We start from the raw sequence: 16,600 nt of genomic DNA on the forward strand, positions 1-16,600 counted from the left end.
CTTCCCGGGCTGGCTGTCACCTCTGAAGAACGTGTTACGCTGGCAGTGGGAAGCTTGTAGAACACTGCCACACAGTCACAAAGTTAGAGGTGGACTAATTTACCAAGACTATTTCAAAAGACCTTTATGCCCATTCACCACAATACAAATATACCCAGAATGAGAAATGACAAACCAGCCAGGCCATGGTGATGTATACCTTTAATCGCAGCACTTGGGAGACACAGGCAGGCAGGTCTCTGTTGAGTTCAAGGTCAGCCAGGGTCTATAGAGTGAGTTCCAAGAGTAACCCTGTCTCAAAGTAGAAAAGAAGGAGGAGGAAGAAAGAAGATGGAGGAGGAGGAGAAGAAAGAAAGGAAGGATGGACAGACAAGAAAAATGCAAAACCAGTTTCACTTCCTCCTTCAGAGAAATGAAAGCTTTTGAAAAATTCACTAAGGACACCTACATGGGTCAGGGGTGAATAGGGCATCACTGACTGACAGCTGAGCACAAAGGATGCTGACTGATGCAGTGCATTCCTACTTGGATGACATTCCTCTCTATATGCTGGATGACATGGTGCCCCTAGAGTTACACCATGCAGCAGCACAGCCTTGCTCAGAGGAGCTAGTCTCTAATAAATATCTAAGGAGGACACGGATGGGTGAAACAGCGCATTAAAAAACATAAATCAATAGTCTGTGTGCAGGTTATTCTGTCCTCAAGAGACATTTCTGGTTGTCACTAGTTGCCACAGAAATCTCACAGGAGACACCGAGATGCTAGAAAATACCCACAAGTACTAGGCAGCCTGTTCATTAGCAAAGAACTATACAAATACCAGTTGTGCTAAAGTCATCTGGATATTGGTGTAAGACATATCTACGTACATACTATTTACACATTTATGTCCAGTAAAAGCCAATGTTCACATGCCAGCAATACAAAGGGTTGCGTTAGTACCACCAAACCCAAAGGAATTGGTGAGTCCAATACATCGACCCTCAGTTTTCCATTCCTGTGCCTCCAGTGGAACATAGTTGAGATCAAACTCTGGCTCTGTACAATCCAGGTTTAAAGTTGGTGGTAGTCTCTGATGGTAACAAGCCAGTGCGGTAAAAGCTGCCTCCACTGCCCCTGCAGCCCCCAGAAGGTGCCCAGTGGCTCCCTTTGTGGAGGAGATGGCAAGGGCATAGGCATGGTCCTTAAAGAGCCTCTTGATGGCTCTGTTCTCAGCAGCGTCACCCAGTGGAGTGGAGGTGGCATGTGCGTTGACATAGGATATCTGTTGAGGTGACACGCCTGCATCTTTTACAGCAGCAGCCATGCATCTGGTGAGAAAAGAAAAGTATGTGAACTTTAATAGCAGGAGATTGCTCACCTGAGTAGCTTGTGCAAAATAAGGTTTCCAGGTACACTGAGTGAGCCCCATCCTGAGTGTCACTGCAGAAATCCTATGATCCATAAAGCTAAAAGTAGCTAGTATTTGTCCCGTTATAGGAAAGCTCGCTAAACTTTGGCTGATTTGATTGGATAAAACATAATATAGTTTAAGCTTGGATGTTAACATATAATCAAGAACTTTTGTTTTTCAAAGTGTCGTCTTTAGCCTGGAGCTAGTTAGAAATGTAGGCTCTTAAGTGTCAGTCTAGACCGGCAGTCAGAACTGGCATGTTAGCAAGACCATGGGTTATTCAGGGCCTAGAAATGCTGCTTTGAAAAGAACAGAATACACACAGTCACACACATCTAGCAGATCTGCCTCTATTCTCCAGGTCTGAAGTTCAGAGGGAGGCTGAGGAAGGGAGCACACTCATGATTACCAAACAGAAGGCTGGGCAAAGAAGCTAACAAAGACACAACTTGGTTGTCTCTAAGTTCATCCAATTTTTGTTTAAAGATTTTCAAATGTTTTCAATCATTTCAAGCAAAGAATTAAAAAAAATCTTTGTTCTAAGATAGAAGAATATATACTATACACCAAGGCCAGGTAATTTATTCTTTAATTTGAAGTTCCAATAATCCCTTAATACAGATTCTTAAGAAGAAAAAAATGTTTTGAGCAGAACAACCAGTCTTTACCTTAAAGCACCTTCTCCTTCAGGATCGGGGGCAGTTATGTGACCAGCATCACCTGAGAGTCCATAACCCAAAACTTCTGCGTAGATCCGGGCTCCTCTCTGAACAGCATGCTCATGTTCTTCTAGCACCAGCACAGCAGCTCCCTCACCCATGACAAAACCATCTCTTTCTGGATGAAACGGTCGGCAGGCCAGCTTAGGATCTGGGTTTGTGCTCAGAGCCCGGGCTCTGGAAAACCCAGCGAGAGATAACGGACTAATGCAAGAGTCCGTGCCCCCAGCCACCATCACATCTGCGTCGCCATGAGCTATAAATCTAAAGGAGTCTCCCACAGCATGTGCACCCGTGGTGCAAGCTGTGGACACTGAGTGATTGGGGCCCTTGAGTTTGTAGCGAATGCTGACCTGGCCTGCAGCCATATTGATCAGAATCTTAGGGACAAAGAATGGGCTGACTTTATTATAACCTTTGGTCTGAAACATCAAAGCAGTTTCGGAAACAACTTCAAGAGGGACCATGCCCATGCCAATGGCAACGCCAGTAGCCACCTGATCTGCTTCTAGTTTTGGATACCAGCCAGAGTCTTTCAGGGCCAACTCTGCTGCCCCGACGGCCATGATGGTGGGAGACGACATGGACTTGGCATCTGATTTGGACACAAAGCTTTGTTCATTAAACTGACCTTCATCTGAACCTCTAGGTACATAGGCAGCTACACTGCAAGGAAGACTTTTGTACTCATCACCAACTACAGAAACAACTCCACTTTCCCCTCGGAGAAGCCGATCCCAAACTAGTTGAGTCCCAACACCAAGTGGTGTCACTAGTCCAATGCCTGTGATGACAACCCGCCTGCGCAACACGGCTGCTGGTACAGTTCCAGAAAACTTTTGTTTGTTTATTAACCAACAGTATGATGCTGGATGTGGATGGGAGCTTGTGGCTTTTAGAAAACGTTGCAAGCATTTTGACAACATGGTTGAAATTTAGAAGATCAGAAAGACATACCTGGAACAGACCACAAGAGACAGCAAATGTTAAAACAACCAAAGGATCTTACACATACCCTTGGTGTGCTTGTGGTCGTGTGTTAAAGGCCACAGAGAAATGCAACCCTCGCTTTGGACTTAACTTTTATTTGTAATCTATGAAGTCCTTCAGACTGTCAACTGACAGCTGGGTTTTATAAAGCAACCCCACCCTACAAGGGGCATCCTTCTGGATCACCGAGGACTACTGTGCGCTGTCGACTGAGTCTATGTGGCATTTCTAAGGTCAATGCCTCGGTGTGCATTTTATCTACTTCCGTGTGAGGCAGCTACCCTTTCCGGTGCCCCCGCTACAGTCCAGCACCGCCGTGTTAGGAAGACCGGGTATGACTTCCCGAGCTCAGCGTTAGGAATTCTCAGGGTTCCAAGGCTACGCCACGTCCTCCTCCCCTTGAAACCCGGGCGCAAATCTCAGCCACTACCTGAAACAAGCCTTTGTGGACGCTCACCGAGTGCACATGCGCACACTCGTCCGCAGCGCAGCGTTTCCGCCCGGAGACTGGCGCCTGGCGTCGGAGGTCAGGCGCACGGGGGCAGGACTTCCGCCGAGTTCCTGGGTTGAGTCTGCAGCTCTCGCCCCAGGACCTGTCTTGATTGCTAGGGAAACCTCACCGTAGCACTCGGCGATAAGCCCATATATTCCGGTGTTGCCAGAGAAGGGAGGCTATCGTTTTCCCCAGCACATTTCGGGAAGGACATATAGCTGTAGCCTCAAGTCCCTGGTATCTCTGTAGAAAGTATTCAAAGAACTAACTCCTCAGAATGCCACTCACCTTGAAATCTAGGTCGTTTGGGGAAACATCTAAATGCCACGTAGACAATGAAAGCGAGACTACGGGTGAATATTTCGAAATGTGCAAAGACGTTGAGAATTTGTTTGGAGATGTTAGCTACAAAACAGACTATAGCGTCCACTTTTAAAGGTTTACAAAGAAATCTGATAATGGTACTGCCTGCAATTTCAGCACTTGGGAGGCAGAGGATCCGGAGCTCAGTCCCCAGCTGTGTATCAAGTGCAAAGCTAGTCTGGGTTACCAACCTCAGGACTTTGTCTTTAAAACAAAACAGAACCTAGAGTCTGTGGTGATCTGCACTGGTTACGGGGTCCCCTCCACCTTCTTTTTTCCTAACCCTTATTAACCATAGCAAACGATGTAAACAACTACTTCTGTAAAAAATAAAACTCTTAATGGTTGTCTCATGACAGGAAGCGAACGGAAAGTGCCCAATATCTGAAGTGGAAATTTCTGAGCTTACGAAAAGTTAGACTTACTTATTCAGAGATAACTGAATCTGTAAGGGGTACGTAGGAAAAGCAGCAACACAGCGAGGAAGTGTTTGTTGACCGTTCAAGTCTGTTCCACGTGTGAGCTTTGCTTTCTTCTTCAAATAAAGGGTTGGCTATGCTATCACCTGAATCTTGTAGTCATGTTTATATGTGGGTGATACCTCTTGAGGCCACTGTTGGCATGGATGCTAGCTTTCCAACTGTAGGGGGAAAATCTGAGGTAAGTAGCTATTTCCTCATTAGTCCTGGATATGATCTATTTGGAAATCTACTTTGTCTAAAATGTCTAGGAAAACCCAACTTGTTCTTGATCCAGTGGCTCTCCATTTGCTCAGTATGATCTCCCTGCAGTGAAAATACCTTTTTGGCAATGTGTATGTAATACTGCTCCAATTGCAGGCAGCCTCAGATCTCAGAAGGTGCTGGGGTATGTAGACGTGGAAGGCTAGATGAAAAGGAAACTGTCTATGTAGCCATGGAGAAGTCATGACATCATCCATGCTGCAGTGAAACGTTCTGGTGGTGCAGATGCCTCGGGGTCTCCCACTTCTGTAAGCAACCCATGCTCTGAAGGTCAGCTGAGTAAACTTAGGGGTACACTAAGTTGGACTTGGGGAATTTTGCTCTGATTTATTGTTGGTGTTTTATAAAGAGGCTGGATTTTTTTTTTTTTTTACATCTTTCCAGGGAAAGAATTCTCAAAACAATGCACATACATGCAAAAGTGATATAGCAAGACTGTAATTTATATTTCTATTTTTTGCTGTGATCATTTTACTTCCATCTGGTAAGAAGTTTATAAAATCATGACAGCTGTATGTAAATTAGTACCATATAGTTTGCTAAAATATCACAGTATATTCATGAACACAAATCTTCAACTTCATCATGACCTCCTCTTAGAATTTCTCTGGTTCAACACTTTATTTCCAAATACAGGTCTCAAGTAAATAAACTTGCTGTCCAACAAGTTGAACTTCTGTTTGTAGTGTTATTGTAACACAAAGGAGACTGAGGTCAGTGCTTTCATTAAATCAGAAAATTCTTCAAAGAAGTGGACCTAGACCTCAGTCAGTTTGTGAACTGAGTGAATACATGTGTAGTAACTGGGAGGAGGCAGACATTTCAACAGCCAGAAGTACAATACAGACAAAACAACCGGCCTGTGTGGCCAATGCAAAATTTGAGAAGCTGGACATAGATAGAGGTACCTGCTACTGAGCTTTATAGTTCGATAACCTGAATTCCATTTCTAACCCCCTCTGTGCATGTGTGTGTGTGTGTGTGTGTGTGTGTGTTGTTTGATTGATTGATTACTTTTTTCTGTATTTTGCTTGGTTTGGGTTTTTTGTTGTTGTTTGATTTAGTTTTGTTTTTTCAAGACAGAGTTTTACTGTATAGCCCTGGCTATCCTGGAACTCATTCTGTAGGCCAGGCTGGCCTCTACCTCAAGGGCTGGGATTAAAGGTGAACATCACCGCGGCTCAGCCATTGAGGGATAGGCTAGCACCCATTTCCAGAACTCTTAACAGTGAAAGGAAAAGTCAACTCCCAGAAATTGTTATCTGATCTCCAAATGCCATGGCAAGGGCATGTGTATGCATATCTCTCTCTCTCTCTCTCTCTCTCTCTCTCTCTCTCTCTCTCTCACACACACACACACACACACACACACACACACACACACTTAAAAATGAGGGTTGGGAGAAATGGCTCAGAGGCAAAGGGCTTATACTTCTAGAGCCTTCTCGTCTATAGTTGTGGGGACAGCATGTCAGCAGGCAGCAAGCATGGTGGCTAGAGGAAGCTGAAAGCTCACATCCTTTACCACATGCATGAAGCCAAGAAAGCAAACAGAAAGTTGCTTTCTTAATTACGTTCAGTGACATAGTTCTTCTAGCAAGGCTGTACCAACTAAATGTCCCCAAACTGGACCACTGACTGAAAACTATGAGTTCAAATACCAGAACCTGTGGGGAACCTTTTTAATTCATAACACCATACCCCACTCCCTGGTCCTCATAGACTCCTGGCCATACAATGCAAACTGCATTTAGTGAAACTTCAAAAGTCCCTGTAGTCTTTCATGGTCTTAACACTGTTTAAAAGCCCAGTCTCTTCTAAAATGCAAAGCATCTCAGAATGCAACCTTCTGTAAAATCAAAAAGCAAATTACATATTTCCAATGTATGACACATATTGCTATCCCCAAAGGTCTAAGTGGGGTGTAATAAGAACACACTGGACCAAACCATGACCAGAACCTAGCAGGACAAAATATCAAACCCTGTAGCTCCACGTCTTCTGTTAAGGGTTCCATCCCTCCAGCTTTCCTGTGGGTAGCCTACATCTCTTTCTTGGGCTGGTCATATTCTCTCTATTCAATCCTTCTTGGCAGATTTCTCAGAGCTTTGATATCTCCAACATCTTGTGGTCTCCACTGGAACCCAAGCTTCCTCTTCACAGCTCTCCACAATGGTATGTCATGATTCTTAATCTCTCAGGATCTTCAGGCAGGGAATTCCCTACCACATGTTGCCTGGCCTCAGAGGCTCTCAGAAGCCACAGAGGTAGGATCTGGGACCCTCATTCTTGTATCCTACAAGCCTAAAGCTGGCACTGTGGAAACAACACAGCCAGGTGTGGCTGCCAGCCAGGGATGGGGTCACTGAAATCACATTAACAGCAGTACTTTTATTTTACTCTCTGCATCAGAATATGCTTTAAGCTGTCATACAAGCTGAAAGTTTTTCTGGGTGAGGTCTTGCCTAGAGAGTACCCTTTTCCTTTGTTCCAGTGCAGGGCCAACTTCTCAATTAGGTAAAAATTCCTCTCTTCAGCACATGCCTTGGCTGTAATGTTGAGCTCCTTAGAACTCCTTTTTCTCTATAAACAGTACAATGTATCTTGTTTTCTAGCCCAAGTCTTCCAAAAATCTTCCACAATATCCCCTTCCCCCCAAACCACGTGGTCAAGTTCATCACAGCAACATCCCAATGCTTTAGTGCTAATTTCTGTTGGCACTAAGCTTTTCTATTGCTGTGATAAAACACTACAACCAAGGACACTTACAGAACAATGTACTCTGGCTTATAGGTCCACAGGTTAGGGTCCATGATGGTAAGAACAGCCTGGGAGCAGGCATGGCGGCCGGAGCAGGAAATTATAAACACTCACATCCTTTAACATAAGCACAGCGGAGGGAGTGACCCGGAAGTAGGGCAGGAGCACATACTCTCAAAACCTGCCTCCAGTGATGTGCTTTTTCCAGCAAGGCTGCACCACCGGGCCTGCCTGAGCCTTTTCCGTGCTGTGATTACAGGGGTCAGCCAGCACTTACAGCACTTAGCTGAGGACACAGCACTTGGAAGCTGGGCCACAAAACTAATTATTACTTTGTTATAAGCTAGGAAAAAAATTGCTAGTAGTTAGCCACTGAAGAAATTTAAATGACAGCTAATAACATACTCTTTGTTGAACGTAATATTCTCTTTTTAAGAATTTTTTTTTCACACTCATAGATACATAATGATCTTTGGCCACAGTCCATCCATTATCTCTCTTCCATCACCTTTGCCCTTCCCTTTAACCACTTTTTCCCTCCAACTTTCATTTCTTTTGGTGGTGGTCCAGTTGTGCATATGTATGTGTGTGTGTGTGTACGTATTTTGTATGTTGACAGGGTCTGGTGTAGCCCAGGCTGGCTTCAACCTCACTACAAAACCAAGGTTAACCTTGAACTTTTGATTCTTTCCTGCCTCTACCTTCCAAGTTTTGGGATTTGGCAACTTGCCTAGCTGAAAACAACATTCCTGAAGTTGGTCCACAAACCTAAATGCTAAAAATTTAGGTATATTTGACAAATGAATATTCAGAAGTTCTAGAAAAGTCTCAGACTTGCCCAGAAACATTAAAAAGCAACAGATAATAAAGTGTCAAAGGAGGTCACAAAAATAAATTTCTTTAGTACAAAGCCAGGAAATACCTGCTAGCCACGTCTAATGGTATGTAATTTCAGCTATTCAAGGAGAGTGGGATATGGATAACTCCAGGTCTGACCACAAATCAAGGTCAAGTTCACCGTTAGTGACATTTCAACATTAAAAACTAATAATAAAGTCAGGTGATAGGGGACAAGTCTTTAATCCCTGTACTCAGGAGGTAGATCTGAGTTCAAGTCCAGCCTGATCTGCAAGCTTGGGTTCCAGTTCACCCAGAGCTATGCAGAGAAACCCTGTCTTGAATAAGAAAAAGAAGTAATGAGGGCTGAGTCTGTAGCTCAGTGCTGGAGCCAGTTCCCAGGGTTAATGCCAGAGACGTCAGTGTGGTGAGGCTTTGGCAGGACTAAAGGGGTTAGTGATTCACTTTCTAAGATAAATTAAGGATACTAGTAAGCTGTATGCCTGTATGAGTTGAAAGATACAATGTGTATATAAACTTTATTCTCTGTTCCTCATCTTATTCTATTATTATATATGGCCTTTCTGTGGGTGATCACATGATAAACTGAGTCCCCAACCGATTAACAGGGTGCAACGAATGTACTGCTTTAAATTGCTCCTTATAGCAGAATCATACCTGTGAGCAACGACTGAAGAATCAATAGAATTCGGAAAATACACGAATCAGGAACCCAGCAGAGTTCTGAGCTATGCTTTTGTTTTTGAAGCCAGACACCAGTAATCAAAGGGTGAGGCCTGACTACAGCGAATTCAAGAGTGTGAGTCCAGTCTAGGCCAGACCTTGATCGCTACCCCCAAAAAGACAAAACAAAATCTTGCTCTTTCGTCTGGAGTCTACACTTATTTACCGTAAAAAGAAGGCTGTACAATTAATTCTCCGTGGGCCTCTACCCCACACAAGCAGTCAGCACAGCCCATTCCTTCCCTGGCTGGCCCGCTGTGCGCCAGCGTTCACAACCCGCCTCTCGGCGGCTCGCCCCGCCCCTAACCCCGCCCGGAACGCCCCGCCCCTCGCCCCGCCCCCTGGCCGCAGGCCCCTGCGGCGGCCTAGGCGCTCCTCGGCGCTTGCTCAGTGCGGGCCGCGGTGCGCGAGGTGGCGAAGGCCGCGGCTCAGCCATGGCGTCGGCCACACTGGGCAGCTCGTCCAGCTCTGCGTCCCCGGCCGTGGCCGAGCTATGCCAGAACACCCCGGAGACCTTTCTGGAGGCCTCCAAGCTGCTGCTCACCTACGCCGACAACATCCTGAGGTGCAGCCGGGACCCTGGAGCCTGAGAGCCGCAGGCGGGCGGGGCCGCGGACACTCGGGCCTGAGGCTGGGCGGGCTGGGCGACCAGGGCTCGCCGGGGCTGTCACTGCTTCTGACAGCTGTGGTGTCCCATCGCGCTGCAGGATCCCGGCGCTGTGACTCAGCTAAATGTTCTCGAGTTTGGTGGTTGACACGTTTGTAGTTGAGTTACGAACTTTGTGTTAATTACTGGGTTTTTACTTCATTCAACCCGACGCCTTAAGCAAGAGTTTTGAAGGAAACCGCTCTGGAGAAGTCGCCTTGGTTCTGAGTGTAGCACTCTCCACAGCTGCTCCTCACAGGGACTGCAGTGGGAAGTTTGAGTCCCTTTTGGTCACATGGAGCTAGTCTGGGAAAGGTGTGCAGGAGGGGCGTACAGCCAAGCCTAAGGGTGCTGGCTCTTACACACTGACCCCACGTCTGTAGGAATTCTTAGCATCAAGGCTGTACAGTTCATGTGGCCCAGCTTTAGAGAATTAGTTGGGAATGCTATGTTTGAGATATTGAGGTGTTTGAGGTGTTGTCCTGGACTCCAGACTGGCTCTGTAGTCTCGGTTCAACCTACCGAAAGCTGAGATTACAGGTGTGCGCCACCACAACCGTAACTGTTCATTTAGGTAACGTTGGTGATGTTGGTGATACTTAAAATAAATCGAAGAGAGACTATAATGTGATTCTGTGCCAGATGTTATGCAGCATTAGGCCTGCTCACAGATAGTAATTGTGACCTATGTGAGGATCACCTTCCTCTTTTATGACACCTCAGCTTAACCCTGAGATCTCACAGCACCTCAGAGTACAACATATCAGAAAGAATGCATAGGCTTGGTTCTCCGGAGCCCACAGCTGACATTTCCTACTGAATTAAGACCTCCACCTCTCACCCCTGCACAGAAAAGAGGGGTGGATTTGTAAAGACATTTTGATTCTTTCGGGACACTGCAACCAAAGATGCTAAGATCAGAGTATTTTGAAGGGCAGCTTTGCATGCATACAATTATTTGGGATCATAACCATCACTATGAGTGTTTACTAAACTTGTAAAAGAGACGGGTTCATTTTACAGTCTTTACTGTGGCTTATATTTCTGATCAGGTCAATGTGAAAAAATGGCTCTTTTAGTTTGTTTTCAACAATGTGTCCTTGTGTTTTTAGAATTCAAGGTCTGGCTTGGTTGGGAAATGGTATCCTGTTTCTTCATGTCCAAATCCAGTGACTTCTTACCTTGTAAGGAAAAGCTCTATATGTCTTCATGGTCCCTGGCCACATAATTATACTTCTGTAATTTGAGTAGAGAAAATCGGGCTTCTGTTCCCATTGCTATTTTTTTTTTTAATTCACAAGTAGCACAGTGAAGATAGTTTTGAAGGCATATTGTCCCAACATCTTGTCTGCCTCCATCTCAGAACAGTTTATAGAATGGATGTGTAAATAAAAATTATTATCATATTTTAAACTGATATGTAATCTACAGTGAAATAATACTCTTAAATTTCTGCTTGAATGATGTTTATCATGTCCCCAATGAATCTAAATAGGCTACAAATAGAAATGTATGATAATATGTATGCAAAAGCTGCTACCCATTCTGGATAAGATGAGCTTACTATCGACTTTCTTTCTCAAAAGCAAAACAATGCTATTAGTTCACCTGACACACAGGTGAGCTGTTTAGCTAATTTGATTCATGTACCAAAGTTTGGCCTAGAACTTGTTATGTACCTAAGAATAATGCTGAACTTCTTATCCTCCTACCTACACCTCTAAATTACAGGTGTAGACTACCACACGTGCTGTTATGAGCTGCTACAGATTGAGCCAGGGCTTCATTAATGGATCCCTTGTCCCTGGTTCATTCATTCTTTAATATACATATTTGATATTGTACTGTTTTGTTTACAAAGCACACACAGTTGACTATTAACTGTACTGAGTGAAGAACCAATAATCAAACAGTTTCTTTGTTCATATAATATATTTGGGAGAAGAAAGGTGTGAAAAAAGAGCTATATCATAATATCAAAGAACAATTCCAAGATCGTGTTGGTGTCTCTGTATTTGTGCTCTTATGTTAGGGGATAGTGGGGAGACCCAACATGAGGCATTATGTGAAGGGAGAGGCAAAGGGAACTCATAGTTTCTGTAGTGAGTTTCCTGAGCATTAGAAGAAAGAAGCAGTGATTATGATGCCATTGTATAAACATAACCATAGATGCAGTGGGATGGAGAAAGAAGATTTTCAATGACAAGGCAAGAAGTAATAGAAGACTAAAACAATAGAACTGACTTGTAATTTTTTAATATAAGTTGCCTCTGACATGTAGAGAAACTGAATGTAGTTGAAGGTTGGTGAGTTTGCTGGCAGCTGTGTGCTGAAATGTGTATAAGCATTCTAACCAGAGCAGTAAGTTTCAATTCTAATCAGTTAAGTGTTAATTAATAATTTAAGTATGATCATAGGCAACTTATATATAATTTACAAGTTTGAGTTTCTGTACTTATAAAAGGGAAGAAAAATACTCTATTCCAGGAGTACCACTACATAGAGAAATAAAGGACTTGGTACATGCATAGCTACTACTGAGGTTATTTATCATCATTATTACCATTGTTGTTATTATTTCTGTTAAATTACGTGAAAAGTTTGGTGGAGTGTTTGAAGACGTTTGTAGTCCACTGTTGTCTCTTCCTCTCCTTCCCTGTCACCGTCCCACTAGTGTACAAATCCCTTCCCCGAATTCAAGTATTGTTTTGTTTTGTCTTGTGTCCTACTGGTGGGGGTTTGTTGGTCTGTCTTTTTTTTTCTTTTTCTTTTTTCTTTTTTCTTTTTTTTTTTTTTTGGTGTTTGAAAATTGTTTTTGTTCTGTTTCTGAAACAGTTCTGTTGTTGCGATTTTAGGCATACACTACTGTACCTTGATAAGTATTCAGTGTTTGCTGGAAAGAACAAAGGATGTTAGAGGCAGGGCCAGTTATAGGTCTGTGTCCTTCCTAAAGTAGAGACCCTGTTTCAGAGAACGTGAGTGGGGGTGGGGGCAGGGGGGTGCCTTTCCTTACCTGATTGAAATACTATTTTTTTTAAATTAAATAATTTGGTAGATATCTATGAGAGTAAAATGACTAGAAAGCCAAAAGTATTTTCAAAGTTACAGTTGAGCAAAGTAAAAGATATTCTGCTGCCTTCTCATGATTCTGTCCTTTTAATGTCATGAAAAACTACACATTCAGAAAAATGTACCAAGATCCAAGATAATTGCTAACAAGTGAAGTAAATATTACAACTTACAAAAATATTTACTAGATAACAAAGATGTGTAGGGGAAGCATCAAAAAATGACACCAAAAAACCCAGGAAAGTATAAAGAAAAAATTAAGTTGATGGAGAATCAAGCAAAAATTCAGGCCAGTGACATGAATTTTTCATAGAAAGGGAGGACTGACTTTGGGCTTACTCTGTGCTTGAACTCGTGCAAGTCTGCTTAGTATTTCTAATTTTAAAAATGGGGTTGAGCATTGGTAGCTTATTCAGGCAACTAAGAGATGAAACAAGTGGGGTTTTGGGTTTGAGGTGAAACAAGCAAAAGGAAAATAAGAGAGAAGGATCTGGGAACGGGATCTGCCCGCCCTCACTGGGCTGTGCTTATGGCGTGATAACAGTGCCTTGCAGCAGGTATGTGGAGCTGGGGACAGAACAGCTGCAGCTTTAGATGGGGGTGGTGGCAACCACTGTGCATCATGAAAACCATCTGTACTTAGCATGACACATGTTAGGCTCATTTTGTAGTTTAGTTTTTGTTTGCCTAAATGGTGTGTCATAAAAGCAGGGATGTTGCGCATTCTGTGGTGCATAGGAGTCTCCCCTTGGCTGTGGTCTAAATTTTATGGTGGTTAAGGTTGAAAAACCGGCCCCTAATATGTAATAAATGTAGAGAGTAAACGTTCCCAGCTCCCAGAAATTTATGTTTGCTTCCGAAATCATTTGTGAAAAGATTTTTTTTTTAATTTTCATTCCTTTGTGGACCTACAAACTTTATATAACACAGTGAAAATCTCATAGTATTATCAAGTTATTATAAAAGTTATTGAACACAGTCTTGCATTTGTTGCTTGTAGACTAGCACTAATGCATGACAGCTAAGCAGTAATATTTAGTTTTGTCCTTGAATATTTGTGTTTTTGTTTTATTTTACTACCTTATTTCCTATGCTAAAACATATTTTGAAACAAGTAAGAGGGAGGAAGGGAAGCTAAATGACCACTACAGTTTATGCTGGGAGCAAAGCTTTTGCTTCAGTTCACAAATGCTTCTTAACCACCATCTTTATGCCTTTCACACTATTATAGATGATGGTATCCCTCAGAACAAGCAGACAAGTTTTCTACTCTCTGTCTGCGACTACTTTTCGAAACTTAAAAGACTAAAAGTGTACTTCTCTGTAACAGCTACACATTTCCTATGGCAATATTAATACAGTCATCCATGAAGTTGGGCAGAATACTCAGTGGTACTGAATCGTCATTAACTGTAAATGCTTGTCTGGACTGTTCACTTTTCACAGTTGGAATCTCTACTGCCTCGTGTAGGAGTCTAGCTGATAGAAAATGTGAAAGAAACATACATAAAGTCTTCAAAAGATGGGTGGTGATATATTACCCATTATGTTTTGTTTTTTTAATCAGAAACCCCGGTGATGAAAAGTACAGATCCATCCGTATTGGGAACACAGCCTTTGCTACTAGACTCTTGCCTGTCAGAGGAGCTGTTGAGTGTTTATTTGAAATGGGCTTTGAAGAGGTGAGTATGTCAAAGGGTCTCCTCCCCATGTTTTATGTGCAAAGCAAACAGCAATGACAGTGAATAGTTGTTTGAATGACATTTTTTAAAAAATTGGTCATTTTGGAAATGTGTAGAACTAGTTTTTTTTTAACCTGTTAGAATTTTTTTTAAAGATTTATTTTGTGTGTGTGTGCGCACACGCACACTCTCACACTGTCTTCAGACACACCAGAAGAAGGCATCAGATCTCATTACAGATGGTTGTGGCCACCATGTGGTTGCTGCGATTTGAACTCAGGACCTCTGGAAGTCCTGCGTTCAAATCGCAGTGCTGGTAAAGACTATTTTAAAGTATGATGAAGTCAGGATAAAATGTATGGTCTCCATAGATAGGAATTCTTAAAAGTCTCACTGTTTAGAATAAAGAGTGCAATACACCCAAGGATCAAATATGGTCTCTTTAGTCTTCTACCATTGATCTCTGAGTGTGGGATGCATACTAAGGTATCACTGTTGTCTCCAGTAAGAAGTAGAACAAGTAAAATACAGAAAAAAAGAAGTCACTTGCCCCACAGAATGCTTTTCTCCTGTGACAGTGATAGCAAGATGTTCTATTATTTTATTTCACAAGGAAAGTTTGGTGTTTTCATCCTCTCAAACCTTGTGGAAGAGTTTACTGTTATAATACAATAAGTGTGATTATTAAAGTTGTAAATTTTAGCCAGGATACACATGCTGATGCCTCCTGTAGTCTTATCTTCTTGGGAAGCTGAGGCTGGAAGATCATGAGTTCAGGGCAGACTGGATTACATACTAAGTCTGTCACTGTAAGACAGACAGACAGACGGGATTTTGAGTCTTCTATGTACCCCTATTTCCGTGTATAGGATATTGAGAGAAGTTGAGCAGAGCAGGTACCATTTGTAGATGTTGATAAAGAAATGCAGGGTTCTTTTTCTGCCTACCCTTCCTAACCAAACTGTGATGCATGAAACAGTGGAGTAACTTAATATAATCCCACCCACAGCTTATGTTCTAATCAGTTAGAAACAGGAAAGGAAACAAGGGTAAAGAAGACAAGACATGATACTTGCACTCACAGCAATTAGAGTTGCAGCTACTATAGCAGTGCAGTGACCACCAAAGGCCTGTGAGGTGGTAAAGGGTAGACCTGAGTAACAAGAAACTCAGGTACCTGAGACTCAGTACTACAGTACACTACAGACAGTTGGCTTGAGCAAATGGCTCCTAGCTGCAGTAGTTCTGACGCAGGAAATAGCTTTAGGCATAGACAAAGACTAGGCCTTATAGAGAAAGACGTAGACTATGATAGTTAATCTTGATTATCTGATTTCTTAGATTGATTAAACACTTGGGAGATTGGTAAAACATACTTCTTATCCAAGAGATTACAGAGCTAGAGTTCCATGACTAAATGAATGGTTTGATCCCTTGAGGGATTCAAACTTTGACTTGATTAATTAGTACAACTGTGGAGGTGTGGCCTCTGTGGAGAAAGTATCTTTCAAGAGACGTGTCTTTGGATGCTGTTTCTTGCCCTGACCACTTGCTGTCTGCCTAGAGAGGATTCCTCCTCCACATGGTCCCACCACCATGATATTCTGCCTGGCCATGGGCCCAGAAACATGTTGCCAAGTGACTAGGAACTGAGCCTTCTGAACCTGAGTCAAAATTAATCCTTCATGGTTTCAATGGGTTGTGTCAGATATTTTGTCAAAGAGACAAAGAAAGGAACTAATATTGACACCATTGGAAAGTTTAAAGCAGGGAAGAAAATTTTCAAATAGTATTTCAGTTATTGTAAAGAGATTCTTCTGGATAATCTAGAGTGTAGGGGATGGTACAGGGAAACCATTTTGGCTCCTTACACCCATCTAAGATGAATAGCAGTGGTTATGCAGATATAGGGAGAGCCTTTGTCTGTCTGCTCCAGTGTTGCTAGGAGGCTGCACACAGTTGCTGACCTAAGCATTGATGGCACAGAGACAAGATCTAAGTGGATTCTGAAATTGTGTGTATGTGCATGTGCAGAGGAATGAATCAGTCTTGATAAATTAAACATCAGTATAGGGGGAAAGGAAGAAATTTGGGACAGCTAGGTTTAGGTTTCAGACACTAAGTAGATAGGAGTACCACTAATAGAGAAGAAAAACTT

At 42.8% G+C, this 16,600-nt stretch overlaps 2 protein-coding genes across 3 annotated transcripts in view; one reads left to right on the forward strand and one right to left on the reverse strand.

Moving 5' to 3' along the window:
• Positions 1–200: 200 nt before the first annotated feature.
• Positions 201–3,586, reverse strand: OXSM (3-oxoacyl-ACP synthase, mitochondrial). Its single transcript, XM_080925917.1, has 3 exons — positions 3,536–3,586; positions 2,065–3,072; positions 201–1,313 (listed from the first exon to the last, which is right to left on the reverse strand). Exons 2-3 carry the CDS (start codon positions 3,039–3,041, stop codon positions 911–913), a joined length of 1,380 nt encoding a protein of 459 aa, XP_080782043.1. The 5' UTR covers positions 3,042–3,072; positions 3,536–3,586; the 3' UTR covers positions 201–910.
• Positions 3,587–9,446: 5,860 nt separating this feature from the next.
• The window catches only part of NGLY1 (N-glycanase 1), a 54,019-nt gene continuing 46,865 nt past the window's right edge, over positions 9,447–16,600 (forward strand). For both annotated transcript variants that reach the window (XM_080925993.1, XM_080925994.1), the window contains exons 1-2: positions 9,447–9,610; positions 14,328–14,442. In XM_080925993.1, coding sequence (XP_080782119.1) covers positions 9,480–9,610; positions 14,328–14,442 — 246 coding nt within the window. In that variant the 5' untranslated portion in view covers positions 9,447–9,479. The remainder of the gene's footprint in view (positions 9,611–14,327; positions 14,443–16,600) is intronic.

Source organism: Micromys minutus, assembly GCF_963924665.1.
Source record: "Micromys minutus genome assembly, chromosome: 12".
Taxonomy (NCBI): domain Eukaryota; kingdom Metazoa; phylum Chordata; class Mammalia; order Rodentia; family Muridae; genus Micromys; species Micromys minutus.